General features: G+C 41.7%; 1 protein-coding gene across 1 annotated transcript in view; it reads left to right on the forward strand.

The window, feature by feature from the left end:
- Positions 1–25,419, forward strand: part of LOC137333426 (putative ATP-dependent RNA helicase TDRD12) — a 28,082-nt gene extending 2,663 nt beyond the window's left edge. The window contains exons 3-8 of the mRNA XM_067997577.1: positions 6,696–6,809; positions 8,972–9,157; positions 16,918–17,074; positions 18,730–18,857; positions 22,702–22,893; positions 25,050–25,419. Coding sequence (XP_067853678.1) covers positions 6,696–6,809; positions 8,972–9,157; positions 16,918–17,074; positions 18,730–18,857; positions 22,702–22,893; positions 25,050–25,196 — 924 coding nt within the window. The 3' untranslated portion in view covers positions 25,197–25,419. The remainder of the gene's footprint in view (positions 1–6,695; positions 6,810–8,971; positions 9,158–16,917; positions 17,075–18,729; positions 18,858–22,701; positions 22,894–25,049) is intronic.
- Positions 25,420–25,827: the final 408 nt, after the last annotated feature.

Genomic DNA, 25,827 nt, shown 5'->3' on the forward strand with positions numbered 1-25,827 from the left:
TCACAGGGATGTGAGGGCATCTCTGAGATAGTGTTGCGGGACTGTCTGTGATGGAGGGAAGGCTAGCCTCTATCGAGCTTCAAGCACGGCTCAACATTGAGGCAGGCAGATACACTAGCACTGGCTTTACAAATCTTCACACATGTCCTCTAAACTGTCGTCCAGCAGAGTGGTAGGAGTGATGTGGGCCTGGCCCAGGAGAGGGATGATGGCTAAAGGGGACATGGAAGCGGGGACGCCACTCAAAGCGCTTCCACATCTCACCTGTTGCCCCCCTCTCGACCAGTACCCGCAGGTGGTCGAGTCTGCTCATGCACAGGTGCAAGTGGAGCAGTCTTTGGAGGGACCCTCATGGGCACCGAAACCCAGGGGGCGTCGGCCCAAAGCATCTAATCGGTCAGGGCATGAACAAGAGCAACCTGCCACTACCTCTCCTGCAGCCACAGGGGAAGCACCACGTAGGAGTAGCCAGAAGCGTAAGGCAAAAGTTTTGTGAGCGCAAAGGGGGATGCACAAGGGTGTTTGACATTTTGTCTTGTTTTTTATTTATATTTGATTTTTTTTTCTACACTCAAATCTCATTATCACCACGACTGCCACGTCTTGCCCATTCTTGACTGGCTTGTGCAATAAGTCCCTTTCACGAGGTTCACCATGAACACCTACACTTGATGCCACCCATTGGGTCACTCTACAGTGGGTGTAGGTGTAGTTGCACGATTATTTTGTGCAGGGGGCGGGAGAGGGAACTGGTGTGGCCGCTCCTCTGTACAGGTGATGAGGACTGGACTCTTCATACTGTCTGATGTTAGGAGAACCGTTCACATATCAGTGACTTCCTAGTCTTAGGAGCAGCCAGGTGAGCTGCTGTTCTGTCCATGGGTTGCTCCTCGTCCTCCTCCTCCTCAATATGGGTGGCAGACGTGGATGGTCGCCTCCTCCAGTGGCATCCCTCTCGTGCCATGTTGTGCAGGGCACAACAGACAACCATAATGCATCCCACTCTGGCGCGTATTGAAGCGCTCCCCCAGAACAATCAAGGCACCTGAAGCGCATCTTGAGCAGCCCTATAGCATGCTCAATTGTAGACCTGGTAGCGATATGGCTGTCGTTATTATCGACGCTATTGCTCGGTGGTGGGGTTCCTTAGAGGTGTCATGAGCCATGTGTGCAGTGAATATCCCTTGTCCCCGAGGAGCCAGCCCGTGCGGGTGTTGGGTGCGTGGAAGAGGGGCGGGACGTTGGACTCCGAGGATGAAGGAATCGTGGCAGCTGCCAGGGTATCTGGTGCACACATGAAGGAGTCTTCTGCGGTGGTCCCAGATGAGCTGAGTGTTCATGGAGTGATAGCCCTTCCTGTTGATGAATGGTCCTGTCTCATGTCGAGGTGCTCGTATTGCTATAATCGATTACACCCTGCACCCGTGGGAAGCCAGCCACAGCGTGGAATCCGACTGCCCTTTCCGTCTGGTTGAGGTCAAGCATGGGGAAGTTGATATAGTGCGAGGCCCTGCAAAACAAACAGTCGGTGACCTGCCTTATGCACTTGTGTGCAGACGACTGAGAGACCCCGGCGATGTACCCCGGGGACCTGTGGCGAGGGTAGTGCCTCCTGCGACGCCAGTCTCTCTTGCCCTCTGTGCTGTTGTGCAGGTGCGTGTGGCGCAGCACTGTTGTGGAGCTCCATGGACGGCGAGGCTGGTGATGTTGCTCGTCCTCGGATGAAGTGATGAATGCAGCTATGGCGCCCCACCCCCCCACCCCCCCAGCCTGACTGTGTGAGTTTGAGGGGGTCCGCAAAGTAGGTAAATGTGTTTGCAAAGCACAGTTTAGGGTATAAATTAATAATTTTGAGTGGAAAGACAAAGGTGTTGCAGCCAAAACTTTGTCTGAAGTGACAGTGCCCTGCTGCAGTAAATGAGGTTTTCCCCCCACTTGTCAAAGTATCCTTTGCATCGCCCACTGGCTGCTGGCTAAAACATATCTGTTCCAACAGGGAGTGTTTCCCACAGCACAGGAAACACGCTGAGGATACTTGAAAATTGTACCCCAGCCAAAATCTCCAGTCAATGAGGTCTGTCAAGGACCTCAACTATCTAAATAAGTATGTGAATTCTCATCCCGCCGGCTTTAATTGCCTGTGGGAGTCCCACGTGCAGGAGCTGCGTGCGCACCCGAATGATTCGTTGGGGAACCCGGACGTGGGCGGGTTGGAGCTGGGCTCCGGACCCACTCCGGGATTCCCCCATTTTACGAGCCCTTCCGTCCCCAACGCACCCACTCGGCCATCCAAAAATCGGCCCCATTGTCGTTGGTCCCACCGCAAGCCCTGTTCCCTGGCCAACGACTGCATCCCTCTCCCTGGCCACTGTCGGAGGCTGAACCAGACTGTTCGCAACCTTTCAAAGTTCTCTAGATTCAGGTACTGTCCCTCTAGATTGGAAAATTGCACATCTCTCTCCTTTATTGAAAAGCGGAGTGACAGGGAAACCGGGGAATTATAGACCAGTTAGCCTAACATCTGTTGTAGGGAAAATGCTGGAGTCTATAATTAAGGATAGGGTGACTGAACACCTCGAGAATTTTCAGTTAATCAGAGAGAGCCAGCAAGGATTTGTGAAAGGTAGGTCGTGCCTGACAAACCTGATTGAATTTTTTGAAGAGGTGAGTAAAGTAGTGGTCAGGGGAATGACAATGGATGTTATTTATATGGACTTCCAGAAGGCATTTGATAAGGTCCCACATAAGAGACTATTAGCTAAGATAGAAGCCCATGGAATCGAGGGAAAAGTACGGGCTTGGTTAGGAAGTTGGCTGAGCGAAAGGCGACAGAGAGTAGGGATAATGGGTAGGTACACACATTGGCAGGATGTGACTAGTGGAGTCCCGCAGGGATCTGTCTTGGGGCCTCAATTATTCACAATATTTATTGACTACTTAGACGAAGGCATAGAAAGTCTCATATCTAAGTTTGCCGATGACACAAAGATTGGTGGCATTGTAAGCAGTGTAGATGAAAACATTAAATTACAAAGGGATATTGATAGATTAGGTGAATGGGCAAAACTGTGGCAAATGGAATTCAATGTAGACAAATGTGAGGTCATCCACTTTGGATCAAAAAAGGATAGAACAGGGTACTTTCTAAATGGTAAAAAGTTAAAAACAGTGGATGTTCAAAGGGACTTGGGGGTTCAGGTACATAGATCATTGAAGTGTCATGAACAGGTGCAGAAAATAATCAAGGCGGCAAATGGAATGTTGGCCTTTCTATCTAGAGTACAAGGGTACAGAAGTTATGCTGCAGCTATACAAATCCCTGGTTAGACCGCACCTGGAGTACTGTGAGCAATTCTGGGCACCGTACCTTCGGAAGGACATGTTGGAGGGAGTGCAGCGTAGGTTTACTAGAATGATACCAGGACTTCAAGGGTGAAGTTACGAGGAGAGATTACACAAATTGGGGTTGTATTCTCTGGAGTTTCGAAGGTTAAGGGGTGATCTGATCGAAGTTTATAAGATATTAAGGGGAACAGATAGGGTGGATAGAGAGAAACTGTTTCCGCTGGTTGGGGATTTTAGGAGTAGGGGGCACAGTCTAAAAATTAGAGCCAGACCTTTCAGGAGCGAGATTATAAAACATTTCTACACACAAAGGGTTGTAGAAGTTTGGAACACTCTTCCGCAAACTGCAGTTGATACTAGCTCATTGGTAAATTTAAATCTGAGATAGGTAGCTTTTTGGCAACCAAAAGTATTAAGGGATATGGGCCAAAGGCAGGTATATGGAGTTAGATCACAGATCAGCCATGATCTTATCAAATGGCGGAGCAGGCACGAGGGGCTGAATGGCCTACTCATGTTCCTATAACCTTGGCGTCCTATTTGACCCTGAGATGAGCTTCCGACCATACATCTGCTCCGTCACCAAGACCGCCTACTTCCACCTCCATAACATCGCCTGTCTCCGCCCTGGCCTCAGCTTATCAGCTGCTGAAACCCTCATCCATGCAGTTCCCACAGCACTGTAACAGCCCTTGTCAAAGTCACAGAGGACATCCGATGTGACTGTGTTGAATTGAGCTCATCCAAAATTCTGCTGCCCGTATCCTAACTCGCACCAAGTCCCGTTCTCCCACCACCCCTGTGCTCGTTGGCTCCCGGTCCATGAACAACTCGATTTTTAAAATTCTCATCCTTGTTTTCAAATCCCTCCATGGCCTCGCCACCCCCCTATCTCTGTAACCTCCCGCAACCCTCCAAGATCTCTGCGATCCTCCAATTCTTGCCTCTTGCACATCCCCGATTTTAATTGCTCCACCATTGGAGGCCTTGCTTCAGCTGCCTAGGCCATAGGGAATTCCTGCCCTAAACCCCTCCGCCTTACGAGCCCTCTCTCCTTTTTAAGACCCTCCTTAAAACCTACCTCTTTGACCAAATTTTTTTATTACTTGCCCTCCTTATGTGGCTCGGTGTCAAATTTTATTTGATAATACTCCTGTGAAGCGCCTTGGGATGTTTTACTATGTTAAAGGAGCTATATAAATGCAAGTTGTTGTTGATTAGACCGCACTTGGAGTACTGCGCACAGTTCTGGTCTCCTTGTTATAAAAAGGATGCAGAGGCATTGGAGAAGGTGCAAAAAGATTCACAAGGATGATACTGGAACTAAGAGGATATACTTATCAGGAAAGTCTAAACAGGCTGGGGCTCTTTCCTCTAGAAAAGAGAAGGCTAAGGGGGACCTGATAGATGTCTTTAAGATAATGAAAGGGTTTGATAGGGTGGACATAGAAAAAATGTTTCCACTTGTAGGGGAGTCCAAAACTGGAGGTAATCAATATAAGGTAGTCACTAATAAATCCAATAGGGAGTTCAGGAGAAACTTCTTTACCCAAAGAGTGGTAAGAATGTGGAACGCGCTACCACAAGGTGTAGTTGAGGCAAATAGCTTAATGCGTTTAAGGGCAAGCTAGATATTGACACGAAGGAGAAAGGAATAGAGGGATATGCTGATGGGGGTAGATGAAGTAGCGAGGGAGGAGGCTCGTGTGGAGCATAAACGCTGGCTTGGACCAGTTGGGCCAAATGGCCTGTTTGTGCTGTTGACTCAGTGTAACTCAATATAGCTAATTATGTGCTTATGTAACAAATTGTGATGTAATTATAATGGGGTTGACAAAATATTTTTGCTTTCTTCCTATGATTCCTATGCTGTTTAAAAACTGGTACTACATGACCTTTCCATTTATACATGTAAATTAGAGTAACTGACCCTGTTAGTTTGTGATTGAGTACCCAGTGGTTAAACTAAACATACTGACCTCTGAAGGGCTCCATCCTAGATTGTATATACTACCCTGCCTTTTTATGGGCTTACCATTCAGTTGGTATAACATTAAGTGGAAAAGGTTTACACTTTTTGATGAGATGGCTTCACCCCCCCCCCCCATCTGAATTATCCAACCAATTTAGCAAGCTTTTGAAAGAGTTTTTAATAAAAAGCTGCAGCTTGTATCCATTTTTGTACCTAGCAGTAAATAGGGAATGATTAGGTATGTGCACCCTTTGAACTTGCTGTATGGGCCAGTGTTTATCTTCTAGCCCAACAAGATTTCTTTGAAGTAACCATTGGCAGTAAGCTGGCAAAGAGGATGTGAGTTTAGCAGAGTAATATGCTACTTTATTTTGATTCTGTAACCAATTGGTCCCAAAATCAAATTTAGTAGGACTAAATTTTGGGGTCAAGCCATTCAATTCACTTATAAGCATTTGTGAATTTATTCATTTGTGTTTGACGGCTCTTTGAGTTTAAATGACACATTAAATAATTTTTTTTGAAGAAGTGGATTGGGAGTCCAAGTAGGCCAGAGCACACCGATTCTGCTGCCAGTGAGATGTATCAAATTACAAGCTCATTGGGCAAGTCCTTTATACAATGGTATTGTTTATACTTTTTTCATTCTTAATTATCCACTACATGTACCCCCATTTTAAGAAGTTGAACAAATTAAAATTTTGCATAATTTCATAAAGACTGAAGCTAAATAAGATTCTGGGAGAGTCCTTTGCACTTCTAGCGACTGGTTGTTTTTATTTTCTTTAAATTTCTGGTAAGACTTTTCTTGCAAATTGGTCTTAGGTGTTTCTAAGTAAAAGGTTGCTTAGAATCAGTGTGTGACAGTGTTCCAATCAGTTTGTGAATATTATTAGTGATGCAGCATGTATTTGTTTAGAAGGTGAGCTTTGTTCCTATAGTTCTTCCTATTGCCAGATGTCACCTAATGTTGATCTGACTTGCGTTCTTTAGTCTGATATTTGATGTCTTGTGTAGACCAAGTTTAGCTGCATAGTTAGTTTAGTTGTGGAGTATGGTTTTTAAAAACTTTAGCTGGAATGCTTATTGAACTTATTTTTTAACGGTGATCTAAAATAATTGAGTCATATGGCTCTCAACACCATAGATGCTATCCGGGTCTGCTTCTGAATAAAAGAAGTGGTACACTGTTGTCCATGTAAGCTAGTAGTTGTGTCCTTCAGCAATGCAAAAGTGTTTGTCTTTTATATTTAAAAAAATTGCATTGACTTTTCATTGAACCAGTATGTTTTCTCTGTTGAAAGTTGATTTCTGTATTTTACTTCAAATTTGAGTAAAACCTTAGTTTTATTAGATTCAATGTTGTTACTCTTTTTAGCCATCCCAGAAAATGGCTTTTGACCTGTGGAATGGAGTCTTGGTGCATTCAGTCATCAAACTGAGTCCCTGTAGAAGCATGGAAATGGCACCTGTTTCTCTGGATTTGAAAAAGGTACAATTTTTTTTTACACCGCTAAATGCAAACAACTTTGTACAGAAATTTTACAACTCTGAAATAAATCCAAAACTTTATTTCAGCTGTTTAAATCTTAACTCAATACAGGACCTGGTCAGCCTTGGCTCAGTGGTAGCATTCTTGTCTCTGAGTTGGAAGGTTGTGGGATCATGTCCTATTCCAGAGATTTGAGCAGAAAATCTAGACTTACACCTCAGTGCAGTACTGAAAGAGTGCTGGACTGTCGGAGGTGCTGTCCTTCGGATGAGCCGATAAACCGAAGCCCTGTCTGCCCTCTCGGGTGGACGTAAAAGATCCCCTGGCACTATTTCAAAGAAGAGCAAGGAGTTCTCCCCAGTGTCCGGTCCAATATTCATCCCTCAACCAACATCACTTTATATATAAAAAAAAAGATTCTCTGGTCATTATGACAGTGCTGTTTGTGGGACTTTGCTGTGCGCAAATTGGCTGCCGCGTTCCTACATTACAAAGCTTCAAAAATACTTCATTTGCTGTAAAGCGCTTTGGGACGTCCTGAGGTCATGAAAAGCGATATATAAATGCAAGGCCTTTTATTGCACCAGCGAGTTTTTTATTCTCTGCCAAAAGTTAATGCATGTAATATGTCTCTGATATTTCCTTTATTCCATTATTATTTTAGACACCTTTAGCTTGGAAAGTTCTCAACTATTCCCTGTAAATACATTTTTATGTTGTTATGCAAGTTTGGCAATTTATTTAGGCTAACTCCAGTACAGACACAAAACAGAACCAATTATTTAGTGGTATCAGTTTGGGGCACTTGCTTTTCGCTTCTATATAATTGAAATAAGGGTTTCTTTGATCATATCACCAATTTGTATTTATTCTAGAAACCATGAACTTGATCCAAATAATTTTTTATGTATAGCGTGCTTAATATATAGCAAATATGTTTGGCAAGTTCATCCCCTCCCTGGCAGCTCACTTAGACTGCAGGCAATGTTGGCATTCTGTTTGGCCAATAGTTGAGCTTCAAACCAAGCTTACTATCCATAGGCTGCTTATTTCCACCTCCACAACATTGTTCATCTCTGCTTCTACCTTGCCTCCACTACTGCTGAAACCCTGTCTGCATCTTTGTCACTACTAGACTTGACCTCCTTCCTTCATAAACTTCAAATTGTTCAAATTCTGTCCCCTGTATCCTGTCCTGCACTAAGCCCCGCTGACTCATAGTGCATGTTTGCTCACCTACATTGGTTCCTCATTCGCCCAACGGTTCTAGTTTAAAATTCTCATCCTCCCTCACAAATTCCGCCACTGCTTCATTCAACAGTACCTCTGTAGTCTTCTCCGGGCTTATGCACCCTCCCATGACTTTTTTGGTTCTTTGTCTCTGGCCTCCTTTTGCTCTGCTCTATCATTGATGGAAGAGTCTTCATTGTACTGTTAAGACTTCCTCACAAAACCCATCTGCTTCTCTACCTCTGTCCCCACTTTTAATAGCCTTCCCAAAACACATCTCTTTTGACTTAGTTTTCGGTCACCTCTTCAAACTGTCCATTGAAGCCCCGGTGCTCATCCTTTGCTCCCCTGTGAAGTATCTTGAGATATTTATCTACATTAATGGAACTATATAAATGGTTGTTGTTACCACCATCAACAGTGTAAACCTCTATCTTGACTGCACAGTGACTCAATGAAATATATGTATGTACTCAGTTGTGAACGTACATATTCCCTTGTAGTCTATGCTAATAGTCAAAAATAACAAAGTGGCTGCCTTGGGCAAACAGAATTTCACTCTTGAATTTCATTATTAAACTGAAATAAGGGAACTGCACATCTTGTAGGTTTTTTTGAAAATTTATGGATGTTCAGGTTACTATTTATGCTTTTAAAATTTATGCAAAATGTATTGCTTACATTTTCCCTCTAATTCAAATTGCCCTACTTCCCTCTATGGTGTCCCAGGTTAGTTAATTGTCATACTTGTGTGCCTCTTATAGCTTATTTCAGTTTACAATGCACTGCCTGGAAAATGTTTTGACTGTGGTGAGAGAGATTGTGTCTTGAGTGAATTGCCAGGTTATTTGTAGAATAACTTATTTCGTCCACCATAACAAATCGTGGAATGTGGCTCCTTTACACGATTACCCGGTTTGTTTTTTCTCAAGGAACTGTGCAAGAAAAAATTTGTTGGTCCAAATATTGCGCAAGCTTACTGTTGGCCTGCGATAGGTCGTGGTTGTGACTTAGTTGCAGTATCTCAGAAAGGAGATGATCCTCTTCTATACATCCCTCCATTGTTGACATTTCTACAGTTACCATCTGTGTACAGCTTCCAACCGAGGCGAAATTTGGTAAGGATCTTTGTGGATTGTGTATTTGTCTTTCCTCTCTTTTGTTTGAATGTTAATGTTTCGTATTTGTTTTGCATCATGTCCAGAAATGTTGACTATTGATTATAAGTATGTTAAGATGCTTAAAATTCAATTTATTGAGTTTCATACAAAATATGGATCTTCCAGTAGTTGAAATGTATGGTGTTTAGCTAGAATTACTAAAGCAGCCTCACCATCGTTCCTCCTCCCACCCTTGCCCAGGTGTTTCTCTGCTCACCTAAAAGCTTAGGTTTATTACCAGAGCTACTTTGCCTATTCAGGGATGCTCTTTTAAAAGTTTTTGTAGTTGTTAATAAAACCCATTTAAATTTAAATTGATGTAAAAGAGCGAAGATCATTTCTTGGATGGAGGTGAACATAAAGGGGGCAAGTGAGTCAATCCATGCCATTCTTTTAGTGTTGGTACCAGCACCTAAAGAGGATGGGGGAGATACAAAAAAGTAAAAATAGACAGCTAATTAAATAACCTTCAAACATTTGTAGTCAGCAAATTCTTGTCAACAATACCAGTTTCTTGTAAATGTTGGATTTTATCTTATTGAAATTGTTCAATTTTTTTGACACACATGTCCTGGACCTGACCAAGTAAAAATCCCTTCATCCCCATTTCATTCATCTGCCTATCCAATCTACTCTTAAACATTGACATAGTTTCTGCCTCAACCACTAACCTTAGAAGTGAATTCAACAGCCTCACAGATTTTGGTGTAAATGAGTTTCTCTGGCCCTCTGTTCTAAACCTCTTGTATTTAATCTTGTATCCAAGCCCCTCTTTCTAGACTCCTCAACTATGGACTTTGAGACTTCAAGACAGTAAGCATTGTGAGTGTAATGTAACTTTATTTCCCATCTCTCCCTTTGTCTCCTGCAATATAAATACCTTGTCCGAGGGTTCTTTCCAGAGTTCTTTGCTCCCTTCTCTTATACTGTTTTCATTCCTGAAACTTTTGTAAGTTAGCTTTGTGTTCATCTGTTATTGGATATTACAAAAAACAATTCCAGAAATTTTGACTTCAACTTCTCTCTTAGTGTAATCTTTTGCCCTGCAAGCTGAACTTTTGTAATCTTTGTAACTTTGCTGCCAGAACAGTTTATTTTCCTTCGTTGCAGTATTGACTTCCTGAATTCATTGAGATATTCAGGTTCATCAGTGTTGTCAAGTTTTCAAATTCTGATGACAGGGATTTTCCAGCAACAGGAAGGCTCTGAACACTATCTTCGTAGTCTGCATACCAAGAGAAATTCTGGGGCAACAAATGCTACCGTAATCTTTTGAAGTGGTCAAAACATTATTATCCTTTGTTCCACTTAGTGGCATTTTTTTAATCTCTAGTAAAGTCAGCATCAGTTATTCTATATTCACCATTCTTTTACAAAAAGTAATTATGATTTGAAGGTATATTGCAAAATATACTTCCCCTTTTGAGCTAACCTCAGCTTCCAGTGTTTGTCAGTAATGCTAACCTGTCTTTGACTGCAGATTAATTTTCCTTAGTATTCTCTCTAACATGTAGTGTGAGAAAACAATCATTAATAATATCCACAAATACTTCAAATCAGCTGCACTCAATACTTGTCTGTTCTCTAAGACTACTGAATAATTAGTTAATTAAAATCTTCCACTATATGTACAGTGCCTAATTCTGTAGCCCTCTTTAATTTGTGCACCAAGTGTCTCGTCCTCATTTAGCATCCTGACCTGGAGGCCTATAGCAGGTATTGGTGACCAATTTAGGGCCTACTACAAATTCCAGCTGTATCCAAATTGCTTCAGCTCCTCCCTACAGATCGGTTTTGGACAGGTATTTGTGGTGAGACCAGGTATACCTGTGCTGATGCTACACTGGGTCACAACTGAGGCCTGGGGTGAAGGAACTTTCAACCAAGTGAGGCCCACTCTCACCCTTGACATTGACCTTGTAGGAATCTGCCATATCTGGGTCACGACCAAGTTTGTAGCCATTATGGCAGACTCCCAATGCACTTATGGCGGGAGTTCACTAGAACAGTTAAACAATTTTGGGGCCATAATGTTTGTGATTGGAAATAACAGGTCTCCAATCTGGCATGAACTCCTTCATTAAAATTTGGAATAAGCTTAGATTTATTCAAGTTATTTTATTCAAAATTTAAGGTTGAATTAATTGGACCCCACTCAGCACTTTGGTAAATTTTAAATATCTCTCTCTGCTGGGTCTCTGATAATCTTTCTTCAGCCTCCACCTCAAGCTTGCACCATTGCTTTTTCAGTCTCCAGTTTAAGGACCTCTAACTGGTATGCATGGAGCCTTGTTAGTAGCGAATTCTTGCTTTGTTTTGGCTTCCAATTTGACTACAATGTTCCACGTCAACCCCAGGACCACAGTTCCAATTAGAACAGAGAATTCTGTGGCTGAGAGTCAAATGAAATGTAATTGCAGAATAAAGGAATTTCTCACAAAAAGCCTGATCAATTTATTTTTAATGTGCTTTTGCCCTAGACATACAAACTGGTCATATAGACCTGAGATCTCTCCACATAAATTTGAAAAACCTTTTACTGATTGTAATCAGCTGGTGCTTGCTTGTTTTTACAAGGAGCTTTACAAGTACATGATTGAGTCTAGACCTTGCATTTATTTCTAAAATGTTAATTTTGCCTTGTGAACTAATGGCATGACTCTCTCCATGGGGATAATTTTAACCCCCAAGAACCAGTGGATTGGGGGTGGGTGGACGGTGAAAATAACAAGAATTCGGAACGTGACCCATCCCGGCTCAAAAGCACCCACTTTCGGATTTGACCCAGACGCGTTTGGATGCCCGCGCGCTGTTGACACCTGGAAATGCTGGCAGGCTGCTATTTAGAGGGCAAATTAACGTTGAACTACTTAAGATGGTTAAATGTTTGTGTATTGAGCCAGACAAACCATTTTAACTTTCCTTGAATGTGTCTCCCGTGGCCTCTGAAACACGCCACGGAAACGGAGGAGAGTTGCAGCCGACCCTCATTTGGACCATTAAACCAGTGATTGACATGATAATAAAAGGTGAGCTTTTGCAGCAGGGCACTCAGTTCTCTCAAACAATCCTTTGGCTGGGAGTTCTTTGTGTTTAGACTGAGGTTTCTTTATTCACACTGAGAATTCTTGTCAGACAAACTTAACTACATTTTGGACCCACTGAAACTGACATCAGGATGGGGCAGCAATGGATCTATTCCATAGTACATCCGCGGCAGGCATGGCTTGCGGTTCTGGGAATTGCAGGTATACAAGACAGAGGCGCGCCACAAGGACCTGCAGAAGAGCAGAGAGGGGACCAACGGAGGGACCGAGGTTGCAGGAGGCACTACCCATGTGAGAGGGTCCATAGGCAGAGGCTGAGCTTCCTGGACCCCTCTGAGGAGCAGTGCCTATGCAAACTCAGTTTGAGTTGCAAGGTGGTTGCAGATATCTGCATGCTCCTTCATGCAGAGCTAGGCTTGGTGGCCACGCATTGCCCGTTGTGTTAAAGTCACCACTGCCCTCAATTTCTTCGCCCCCAGATGCCAGCGATGACACCTCCAGTGTCTCTTGGTCATCTACACATAAGTGTATATGACGGGTGACAGATGGCTTGTTTGCCAGGGCATCTGGACTACATCAAGTTCTCCCGCGATGACTTCAGCCAGACTGAGAGGGCAGTGGGTTTCAATTCTCTAGCGGGCTTCTCACAGGTGCAGGGCACAATTGATTGTATATACGTAGCAATACGAGGACTTCCACATGAACTAGTATTGTTCAACTGAAAGGGATATCGCTCCAATGCACAGCTGGTTTGCGACCACCAGAGGAGGTTTCTGCAGATGTGTGCCAGATTACCTAACAGCTGCCACGATTCCTCCATTTTGCGTAAGTCCAACACCCTGGTCCTCTTCCACACACAAGACAGACTTAAGGACTGGCTCCTTTGAGACAAGGGATACCCCTTGCAGATGTGACACCTGTGACAAACCCCACCAATGAGGCACAGCAGCGGTACAATGACAGTCACATCACCACCAGGTCTGGCATTGAACAAGCCATAGGATTGCTGAAGATATGCTTCAGATGCCTGGATTGATCTGGGGGAGCCCTTCGATACTTACCAGCGAGGGTGTGCAGAATAATAGTCATGTGTTGCGACCTTTACAACATCGCTCAGCAGAGAGGGTTACAGGTGGATTAGCTCGAATGCGCTTATTAAGGATCCTCATCTGCCGGCAAGATTGAAGATGATGATGATGATGATGAGGACGATGACTAAGATGGGGAACTCAGAGCAGCAGTGCACATGGCTGCTTAAGATGCCAGGAATTCACTTGTATCTAACAGGTTCTCATAATGAGATCTGCAAACTGAAGATAGCGAACTACTCAGACTGTCTGGAACAACCAACACCAGCCCCCCTCGCCCCACTCCGTTTGCACAAACCAGTGGGTGGCATCATGTCTTGGCGTTCATGATGAAACACATGAAAGGGCACTTTCACAAAAGGGACTCAAGAATGGGTAAGGTGTGGCAGTGGTGGTGAGAATTATAACATTTAATGTGCATTTAACAAAAACAAATACAAAATGAAAAACATGACATTCCATCAGACACCGAAGGTTTTGTAATCACCATACTCTTGGTGATTACAAAACCTTAGCGTTCCTCCTCCTAGTGCTTCGACGTGGTGCATTCCCCGTGGCTTAGCAGAGGTAAGCCATGGGATTTATGCCCTGACTGCTGAGATGCTTTTGGCCTACGACCTCTGGATTTTGGAGCCCGTGAGGGCCCCACCAAAGACTGCTCACCTGCACCTGTGCAGGGGCAGACTCAGACATCAGGAGAGGAGACAGCATTCCAGGTACCGGTTTGGTGGTTGCGGGGGGAGCGGCAGCAACGGATGAGACGTGGGAGCGCTTTGAGTGGAGTTTTCACTTGAATGTCCCCTAGCACCATCATCTCTCGGGCTGGTGCAACATCACTCCCACCACTCTGCAGAACAGCAGGCTGGTGAGGAGATGTGGTGCATTCTAAGGCCACGGATGAAGCTTCTGTCCACCTGTTTAAGGCGGCAGACATCTTGGCATCGAGTCTGCACAGCTGTTGTCATGGCCTGCATGGACTCATTTGAGAGCCGTGCTTGAAGCTCAATGGAGGCTGCCACTCTCTATTGAAGACGTTCCCGCACTTACCTGTGTGCCCAATCCACTAGAGATGGAGTTGGACTCCTCCATCCTATCCGCTATTATGGAGAGTGTATGTGACACTGCTGCACCTCAATCATTCTCACTCCCCCGGGGTTCAGCATCTATGTCCAGCTGAGCAGAGCTGGAGAGGAGTGCGCCCTCCCCCCTATGCTCTCCACAGTTTCCCCTGCCACCAGTGTCTGCTTGTGCGCACTTGAGTGTTGAATCACCAGGTGACAACCCAACTATCTGTGTAACAGGACCCACCGAACTGCCAGTATCTGTGCTGGTGCATGGCTGAATGTGATGTGACGGTGGGTCCTCAGAGGAATTGAGCTCCTCTGAGGGATCGTCATCTTCCATGGCTCCTGCCTCCTCATCAATCTGTGAAGGCCCTGGAAGAGAACATAAAGCAATATTAAAACAAAATCACTGCAAAAGTTAGTTTCCAATGAGCATACTGGGGTGTGCAACAGGTCAAACGTTGATGACATCAATTCATGATGTGTGTGAAGGATGTTAAAGTTCTGTCACCAGCCGTTTGCGGGTTGCCAATTTCGCCATCTCCGATGGCTAGGTATGCAACCATACGACTGTTGTCCAATGCCACCTCCTCCGCATCTGTTGGGTACTATTTGTGGTGGAGCCCCTCCAGTCCGACACCTTTCCCATGCATTTTGCACGCTCCTCCTACAAGGAGAGAAAGAACAGACGTGTGAGTGAGTAAAGGTGATGTGTTCACCCGATGGATGCATTGCTTTGGGTGAGGCTGACAATGAAATAGATGCATCACAGAGTGACTATCACACAGATTCATCATTTTGCATCAGGTTTGGGGTGAGGAAGAGCACAGGAAGTGAAGGTAAATTGATGATGAATGAGACTTAAGTGGCTGTGAGGAGTGATGTGATGGAGTATGCTTGGCAAGACAGAGTCCGAGGCGGGGGGCGCCTTGTACACCATAGGATTTAAGTGAATCAGGAGCTATACTCACTTTTCCTGACCTGGTTAGGTCATTAAAGCGCTTCCTGCATTGCACCCATGACCTTGCGACCATGCTTCTGCTAATCTCTGCCACCTCCAGCCACGCCTTGGTGGCAGAAGCAGGGCGCTTCCTTTGGTCAGCCGGGTATAGTATTTCCCTCCTGCTCCTGACACCAGCCAGTAGCAACTTGTGGTGCTGCCTTCGACCTATGCTACTGCATTTTTTCAGTTTTCCTTATTTCTCCTTCAAAATGGCCTTTTAAATACTCCAGTGCACAGCACGTCAATCGGGTGTGTAGTATGACCGCTGCGCAGCTTGGAGGCGCGAAACCCGGAAATAACATTAAGGCCTTCAATTTACTTGCCATCGCTCAAGCCGACGCACAGAAAAGTTTTCTGGGTTTTCCATGTGGCTACTCGCCCACCCGCTGACTTCCCTCTGCCATGTTAAAATCATGCCCCATGTGTCCAAATATGTTCTAAGCCTAATGCTGCCGTGTTGCAATTAATTTCCATGGTGCTATACAAGGGCTTTGAATGATCTGAATCCCTATGTGGACCACTCTACTGGATAAAACTAAATTGTTCTGTCAACAGTTGTATAGGGGCATGACTTGAGATTTTACCCAACCGGGTTTGTAGTCAGAAGTGCCACTGTAATCCTCTCTCACAGGTTACTGGGTTTTTAGGAGCCCACCTTTTTGATAGCTGCTAGTATTTTGAGTGTTTGTTGGATGAGGCGCAATTTCTTCCAGTTAAACAATGGGAAGGCTAAATCCGTCATCTTTGCCTCCCGCCACAAACTCCATGCCCTTACCACCATTTCCATCCCCTCGGGCACTGTCTTAGGCCAAACCAGAGAGTTCACAACCTCAGCGTCCTATTCGCCCCGAGCTGCTCTTCTAACCCCAAAGTTCCTCAATCCTGGCTGCTATAAAATAGGCCAGGATTTTAAAAACTACATTTGCCAGTGAGTTGTACTATTGATTTCCACACAGGAAGTTTCTTTCTCTTATTAGCTAATGCAGATATCAGAGCACTATTGAATGAGTTTGATAGCTTTCCTACTGATTTTACCTAGTTGAACTGACTTATCTACTCAATTACAATCTAAACCAGTAACTTTCAATAGAATTGTACTGCAAAGCTGTTTAAGCTTTGTGATTTTCCTTCTGCATTTCTTTTTACACCCTCCCTAGTGGACTGCTCCAGACACTTAGGGCAGGATGGGGAATGGAGGCAGGCAAGTAAGAGACCAAAATGCACAGGGAGGAAAAACTACCTGTCCATTTGGCAATTGCTTGAGGGTTCAACAGAGATTTACTGGATTCTGGGATATGTAATAGCAAGCTGTGTTTCTAATATTAACATGAGTGTTAATTTTGGGGTTCTCATTCAAGAGATTAAAGGTTAACTAAGATTTAAGGCAGATAGATGAGTTTTGATACCTTGGGTAAAGCATTAACTTGTAGTTTTGTGTATTTTTTGAAAAAAAATCTCATTTTATGCAAGTAATGTTAACTGAGCAACCTTTTATTCATTTTTCTTTGAATGGCAGCCATTAGCAATAATTGTATGCCCTGGACAACAGAAGGCCCATTTTGTATGCCAGATGTTAATGGACTTAACAAGGTTTTCTCGAACTCTTTATCCGTCGTTGGTTTTGGTTGGACAAGATCCAGAAGAAACTAAGAACATAAAGCTCATCAAAGGATGTAAGTGTACCATTTATAGGTGCCAGCAGATTGGCTTCTAAGCAACTACAGATCTTTGACGAGAAATTCTACTATGCAAAATCTAATGTATTCTATCCTCTTCTAGATGGATAATTCCTTTTGTATTTGGACTCTTGTAATGGCATCAGTTCAACTGGAGTACTATTTGATCAACTGTAATAATGGACTTTTTGAGGACTTCTGTCTTCTGTGCTTTAGCCAATCTATTTAAAATTTTACTTTTCCTGCTTTAGTTTCTCTCCTCTTAGTACCGATTACATCGTTTTAAAGACTATAATTGACATTTTATGTCAATGTTCTTACTCAAATCAGTCTCAACAATCCCAGTTCATTTTCCAGTGTTTTGTCTTTTTTGTTTAAAGATACAGTCTGGACTGTAAGTAACCAATAATCACAGCTAAATATAACATTCTAATATACCAAATAATTTTCCATTATAAAGAAAAGGTCAAAGGAAAACCATTAAATCCATAGAATGTCCAAGTATTTTGTTTTTAATGCTTAGCCTCCTAATTGTATTTGGCAGCACGTTCATTGCCTCGAAAATAAAAGGTCTAAAATTGTATAAAATGTTTTTGTTTAAAGGAAAACTTTCTATATATGAATATTGGATAATCCAATTTGAAGTATATTATGCTCAAATATTAAATATTCTGTGGTTGGTTATTTTTGAGTGAAATTATGACCCCTGATCAAAATGTGCAATTTTTCTCGTGAACTTAGTCACATGTTTGACATGTATTTAGATGGGGGAATGACATTGAGATGAAAAACTTTTAACAAAACAAATTGAGTGTTATATAACCTAAATTAGAGGCTTGCAGGCTTGGTGTCAAGGCAGTAGGGAAAAGAAAATGATGCTGGGAACCTGAATATGGACATAAATAGTGAGGCAAGCAGGGTGAGGTGCATAGCCTTTTAAATACAAATATTATTGTGACTATTGAAAGTACAGTATAATTATTCCTAAACTTTTGGCAACCTTGGTAAGTGGGCTTTTCTAATGAATGATTTAGAAAGTACTGATATAAGAAATTGGAGTATAGAATGCCTTATGTGTGTGATGTATATTTTGTATATGTGTGTAAAACTTTGGTTATGTACAATAATTTTTTTTGAGTTCTGATGGACAGACTGCTGGCAAAAAGGTAGAATCTGAATCAGATGTCTGAGTAATCTGTTGTACTTTTGTAGGTTTCACCAGTTTGAAAGCTACTTATCCATATCTAAGTTTGGTAATATAAAAATCAGTTCCTGACATAAGCGTTATCTTGGTAAATTGAATTTACAAGATTATAACCTTGTATTGGATTTCATGGAATAAGCAAAATGGCTCCAGCAGAGCAATAGATTGATTTTTTATATATATATAGTTGTAGTTTGCTAAACTTTTTTTAAAAAAACTAAACTTCGTACAGTTCATTTTAGATAAATTATGATCAGCTACTTAAATCATAAAACTGCTTTTAATAAACACATCTATTGATAGCACCACATTTTTTAGTGATTACAAGATAATACTTTGATAAAAACATACCTTTTTCCTCAATTGCAATTATTCATGGGTTCGGTACTTAATGCGTCATTGTTGATAAATTTTCAACGTTAACTTTAAAACATAAATTTAATTGCAGGTGATGTAGTTGTTACTACTCCGCACAGTCTTGTACGGGTCCTTCAAAAACACTGCCTATTTTTCATTAGACTCAGTCATTTGGTATTGGATGGAGTTGATGTGCTATTCGATGAAGCAATGGATGAAGTGAGTAGTGTGTATTGAAATATTTAGACTATTGGTCAAAATTCTTAATATTGATTTGATTATTTGGTTGCTGGATCAGTGTTATTGAGGCTAAACTTTTACAGGTTTAAGATTTTATTATTTCCTTGTAAACCCACTAGAGGACCTGAATTAAGCAGTGTGGGGTAGGTGATCATAGGATTTTTTGACATTGTGTTTTGTAAAAAGATGTCTATTAAGAGGTACATTAGTTAAAAGACAGATGCAAGGAATCATGGAGCAGTGGACATGTGGGTTCATGCCAGTGATTCCAGATGTCAGACATATCTGCACTCCTGATTGCAGTCTCTCCTCTGTATGGAGGTGCTGAAGAGAAGCTAGTCACATTTATGCAGGAAGGAGAAAAATTGTAGGGAAGGTTCTCTCTATATTCTTGTGCACATTCTCTTAATCGGCACAACGCTCCACTGTGGTTGTTCTTGGCCTCTGTTGGTGCATGGCCTAGGAGGGCAAAAGAAAAAAGAACTGGGTTCTCATTGAAAATAGATGTAGACATTTCCTGCGTGATGAGTTCTTCAGCTTGGCATTGAATGGTCATCGGCTTGTTTTCCACAGTGGGAAATGAAAATTTGGACTGCTTCTAAAATCCAGGATTAGACCCCTGCCTGAGACAGTGCAGCCCTACCAGTTTTCTGGGAAATTAAGCATATATGAATAGGCATCTGGAATTGTAAATTCTGTTGTGATCTTGGGATTCAATCTTAGATATCTTGGGGTAGGAAATGGGATAATTATCACCTTTGGTAGGATAAGGAAGTATGTCCAGTATCCGTTAAAACTTGGGGGTGGGGAAGAACAGTGTCTTTAAGATGGATCAGAACTGCTGCTTTCTGTTTCTGTTTAACTCACTGACATTGGCATTGCTGCTGGTGGCATTTTTGACTCAAAGATCCAAAGTAAAATGGAGGAACCAACCACTATAACAATAAAATACACAACCTTTTTGTAACAACAGTTGTAGGGACCAAGAAAATTTGGCTGTGACCTTGTTTAAAGAAGTTTGTGCGTTCTGCAGGTAATGGAATGAGCCACTTGAGTTATTAAACTAGATTGAAGCACCTTTATTCTGTTTCTTATGACTGAAGCAAGTGCTTTGCCAATAAGTACATTCAGGGAATCGAAGTAACTGACCATTTCATTAGTCATGAGAAGCCTTTACATCCAATTTGATTGAAATGCAGCCACTAGTTTTACAATGTGATTAAACCTTAGGATTATGTCTATGCATTTCAGATTAATTTTTTCTGAAGAGACTTTATGGGCTGTAATGTGTTCCAACATAGGATTGTTTCATCATGTCCTATAATTCAAAATTGTAATATGATCCTGTCTGAACTGTTATTTTTCACAGACTTGTGAAACGGACAATACCTTTCATCTCTACAATCTTGTACAAGTATAGTAATGTCAGAAGAAAGATTTTGAGCCTACTATCTTCAGTGCTGGCATCCTTATCTACATCATTTGCCATCAATGCCATTGCATTTAGCAAACTGAGTTTCACCGTGGAAATTGCGTTTATTGGGCAACTTGAGGACGGAATGGGGAGCAGGCTTTTTGTTCCATCATGTTCTTTAGTAGCGAGAAATGCAGCTTCTTGATGATAGCAGCAAGAGTTGTGCCAATCTGCCAGGCATTCTTCAAAATCCTGGGGAGCAGGTCTATCAGATGGGAAGGTGAATGTGTAAATGGGAGCAGGAAGTTACAAAAGGGAAACATAGACAGACTAAGTGAGTGGGCAAAACTATGGAGTACTGTGTTCAGTGTGTGTTTTGAACCTCAGGAAAGATAGTTGCATTAGCTTGGTTTGTATTCCCTAGATTTCAGAAGGTGGAAGATTGATGTAAGGGTGTTTAAAATGATAAAGGGATTTGATGGGGAAGATACAGATGAACTATCTCCTCTGGTGAAGGCATCCATACCAAGGGGGCATAATAAAATCAAAGCTAGGCCATTTAGGAGTGAAATCAGAAAGCATTTTTTCACACAAAGGGCAGTGAAAATCTGAAACACTTTTTTTTTCCCTCTCTCTTCTCCCCCCCCCCCCCCGAGAAGGGTGCTGGGTCAATTGAAATTTTGATGGCTGAGATTGCTAGAATTTTGTTAGGTAACGGTATCTAGTGATATGGAGTGATGGAGTTGAGGTACAGCTCAGCCATGATGTAATGTAATGGTGGAGTAGGCTCGAAAGGCTGAATGGTTTACTCCTATTCCTGTGGAAGGGAATCTCAATGCTAGACATGACTTGTGGCATCCCACTTCAACAAATATTTGTTTAAATTTTAGCATGGTCTCAAAAGTTGTCACTTCAATGCCAAATGTGGCAATTTGTTGTAAGTGGTTGGGATCCCCATGCTTTCGGGGTTTATGTGCAAAAATTGGCTTGTGTCTCCATGAACCACATCCAGTATAAACAATAGCATTTTCCAAATTTTTTTCACCGATTGTCATATCTGGTTATAGATCTACAGTTTGCTCCTAAAAAGCTGCCTATAAGTGGAACTTGCTTGTATCTCTCCTCTTGCGTTCCCTACTTGTATCATTTTCTCCGGTCCACTATCCCAGAAAGGGACATACTCAAGCTTTTTACCATTGGTGAAACTTCTTTATTTTTACAGAAGCGAAGTTAATTTAGTTTCTCTCTGGAATGACGTGGAGATGCCGGTGATGGACTGGGGTGGACAAATGTAAGGAATCTTACAACACCAGGTTATGGTCCAACAAATTTATTTTAAAATCACAAGCTTTCGGAGATTATCTCCTTCGTCAGATGAATGAGTGAAAAGGTTCTCAAATCGCATATCTTATACTATGTTGGGACAGCATCACACCAATCAAAAGGTGTCGTTGTTATTCAAACAGGCTAGTCACGGAGAACAGCACGTCCCAGTACACTGGATATACATTGTGTCGATTACACAGGCAGGCAGAAAGAAACTCAAAATGGCAGAGAGAGAGAGAGAGAGAGAGAGAGAATTTTAAAAAACATAATTTTTTTCCCCCTTTTTGCTGGTGGGGTTACGTGTAGCGTGACATGAACCCAAGATCCCGGTTGAGGCCGTCCTCATGGGTGCGGAACTTGGCTATCAACTTCTGCTCGACGATTTTGCGTTGTCGTGTGTCTCGAAGGCCGCCTTGGAGAACGCTTACCCTAAGATCGGTGGCTGAATGTCGAGCAGAAGTTGATAGCCAAGTTCCGCACCCATGAGGACGGCCTCAACCGGGATCTTGGGTTCATGTCACGCTACACGTAACCCCACTAGCAAAAAGGGGGAAAAAAATTATGTTTTTAAAAATTCTCTCTCTCTCTCTCTCTCTCTCTCTCTCTCTGCCATTTTGAGTTTCTTTCTGCCTGCCTGTGTAATCGACACAATGTATATCCAGTGTACTGGGACGTGCTGTTCTCCGTGACTGGCCTGTTTGAATAACAACGACACCTTTTGATTGGTGTGATGCTGTCCCAACATAGTATAAGATATGCGATTTGAGAACCTTTTCACTCATTCATCTGACGAAGGAGATAATCTCCGAAAGCTTGTGATTTTAAAATAAATTTGTTGGACTATAACCTGGTGTTGTAAGATTCCTTACATCTGGAATGACAGCAGTGATAATAGTGCATGTGCAGTGTTATTTGTTAGTAACTTATGTCACAATTTGATTTGTTTATTTTGCTTTGGGCTTCATGTTTCTAGGTGGCCATTGGCAATATACAATTTCATTGTGAATATAAAAATGTAAATTGTGGAAAAATAATTTTCCAGATACAGAATGGAAACCTAATCCTGATGTATTTTAAACATAGATGACCACTATCTTGCAATGCTTCAGGGAGGCTACTAATGTTCCAGAGAGATTGTCGACCCCACAACAGCTTATAGCTGTTGGAAAACATTGGACAAAGCAAATGGAAAGTTTAGTAAAAGAAAATCAAAGCGATCCTTATGTTGTTATAACAGCCATGGAAGAAGCTGCACTGTATGGAAATGTGCAACAGGTTTGTACTGGTGAAACATGAGTCGGTCTCAGATAGTTTGATGATGATGCTGTGTTCACCTGACTGGTCAGATGAGTTTATATTTTTAAAATTTAGATCTTTGATTTTAAGTCATATTATCAGAGTAGACTACAATGTCATATACCCTACATATTAAAGAACCACTGGAAAAGTAAGGTTGACGTTTTTTGAAACTCTTCTATATTTCATAGTACATGTAATATTAATTCTTGCATTCATCTCTCACATAATAGGAGCATGGTATTTACCTTTCATGTGACTTTTTTTTTGCTGTCCTAACTCTTCAGAGCATGTTAACCCTCATACAATCTTGATCTTATCTGTATTTTTGCCTTCATTTTATTGTCAATGCAGCTATTCTTCTCGTCCTCTGTATTCTCTGGGATCATCTTAGTCATTTGCCTAATTACACAATCTCTCATTCAATCCAATCATTTAGCGGGGTTATGTACTCGAAGAAAAAAATCAAACTGAAGCAGAATCCAACCCCCGCCCCCCCCCACCCCCACCACCTTTTTGTACCATAATTGTATCTACACACAAGCACGATGGGCGGAACTTACAACTGGCTATATCGGATCGGCCTCCCGTTATACACCCTTGACTATCCTTTCACCGATTTTACACCCCCGCTAAGTGTTGAAAGTTCCAACTGTTTACTTTTGGTTATGAGCTTAGCTTATTTTTCCTTCACGCTTAATTTGCTTTGTGGTGATTTGCATCATGGGCTTTGGCCCTTCACGGGTTTCTCAACATCATATGAAAAAAATGTCTTCTGCCATTTGAGATCTTGGGGCCCTTGTTGAAAGGAAACCTGAATTCTGTATTTAGCAGTCCAATTTGATAAAAGTATAAGAAACCTCTAAGATCCTTTGACTCGCTGATTACTTCTCCTCTAGTTGAGCCAGTATTTAAAACGGGCCTAGTTTCTTAACTAGGTTGCTCACTGCAAACTCTTATTGATAAGGGCTACGTAAGAGTTACAGACGCTTGATTCTTAGAGTATGTTTGTGAAATTATAAGGGTTGTTTATCCCATTGTTAACATTCCATAATAATGCTGAAGTATCTTCCCAATTAGGTCCAAGTTCCTTGACTCTCTTGAAAGAGTCTCTTCTGTCCAATCAGTTCTGTATCTTGTAATGGGATACAGAGCACTGTGTTTTGAACCATAGCCACATTTTAAAAAAAGGCTAAGGTCTTCCAGTACTATTGTAAATGTCCAGATGACTTGCATCTAAAATGAGAAATTTTACTTCCATTTAAAAAGCAATTTCAACTTTTCAGGCTTGCTTTGGGTTTGTCAGGCAGAGATTTCCTGAATTACCTCATAAAAGGATGCAGTTCCAAGCCTGGGTTATGCATGGAGAGAAGGGAATACTTTTTCCTCCCCTGCTTCAGAATTATCAATACTGTGATAATCTTACTAATCTCAGGCTAGATCCTGCAATTGTCACTATTTAGCTTATTCCTCTATAAGCTTTATTTACATTTAACAACTGTATTTTGCTTGATGCTAGGTTCATGCTTAAAGCACATGATATTGGAGCCTGAAGGCTTTTTTTGTGTTTGATATCCTACTTTGAAATTTAATTTTGTCATTCCTTAACTTTTGAATGGTTGGCTTACCTCCTTAGAGCCATAAAAAAAATGGATTTAATTTTGGATATTTCAGGTATTCTTGAGATAATCTTTGACAAAGGAGTGCCAATGACAATAAATCAATGACTCCTATTTTTGCCAAGAAGCATTACCAATAGTATTAACTTGGTCAAATCAAAGATATGCTCCCCTATCCAGAGATAGTTGTAGAAAGCTACTGCAGGGCTTGAGAAAGGTGGTGAGTCAGTGATATTATCTACCTGCTACCCATTGTTTGCCTGTAGTCTGACATAATGGGCAGTGAAGATAAGACTATTTAAAAGCTGACCTTTTGTACCTCATTATTATATACTTGATACTTCTTGCACTTTTTATATAGGTGCAGTGCTGTTGTATTTTGGGAGATGGTGGGCAGAAAAGGTGTTTTTATTTGTAATATTTTGTGTCCTGACTAGTAGTGCAGTCCAACAGCAGAACATTTTTGAGAATTATATTTACATTGAGAATTTGTTGATGAAATTTCTTCATTATTAGGTTGTGCAGCTTTGCCTGGACTGTGAGAAAACATCATTGTTGCTGACCATGTTGGACTTCACCTCTGAGTGTTTGCAAAAGACTCTGATCTTTACTAATTGTGCTGAGGAAGTGGATCATGTGTTCAAAGTAGGTAGTTATGGTTAAGATGTGCATTCATTTCTTTGGGAGTTCACAAGATTAAATTTTTGCTTCTGTAGATGAGGTGGAATCCTGTTCTTGTGCAATGAAATGCCACTGTGTACATAAGTGTTTTGTAAACCTTTTCAGTTCAGACACTCAATGCAGGGATGTAAATTGTGTTGAGCCACTTATGTGTAATTGTCATGACAAAAATAATGCATAGTTCTTCCGCCTCTTATCTCTCCGCAAGCACTTTGTCGTGAAAACTGAAAGTTGCTTTGACAACATTAAAATTGCAAAAATATTTTTGCTGCTTATAAGTTATATTTTAAATTACAAAATTATCCTTTATGCCATTTATTTAAATTTTAAACATGTATAATAAAGGAAAAAAATTATATTTACTAAATACAAATTTTAATGATACAAATCAGTACTAAAATATATTGAACGATCTGATCAGTCATTAAGAACAATATTTATAAAATAAGATTTTACTATTACTGAAAATTAATTGTAGCTGCCAGTTACAATGCTGCATGCTACAAAACCTCAATTGAACTGCATTTGTCCTCCTTATTGGAAAGATTATGAAAATATGAAATGCACGTAGTCTCACTGTGCCATGTTGAACTAAGTAGTCTGTCACCAGCAT

The sequence above is a fragment of the Heptranchias perlo genome, chromosome 16 (genome assembly GCF_035084215.1).
Source record: "Heptranchias perlo isolate sHepPer1 chromosome 16, sHepPer1.hap1, whole genome shotgun sequence".
Classification (NCBI taxonomy): Eukaryota; Metazoa; Chordata; class Chondrichthyes; order Hexanchiformes; family Hexanchidae; genus Heptranchias; species Heptranchias perlo.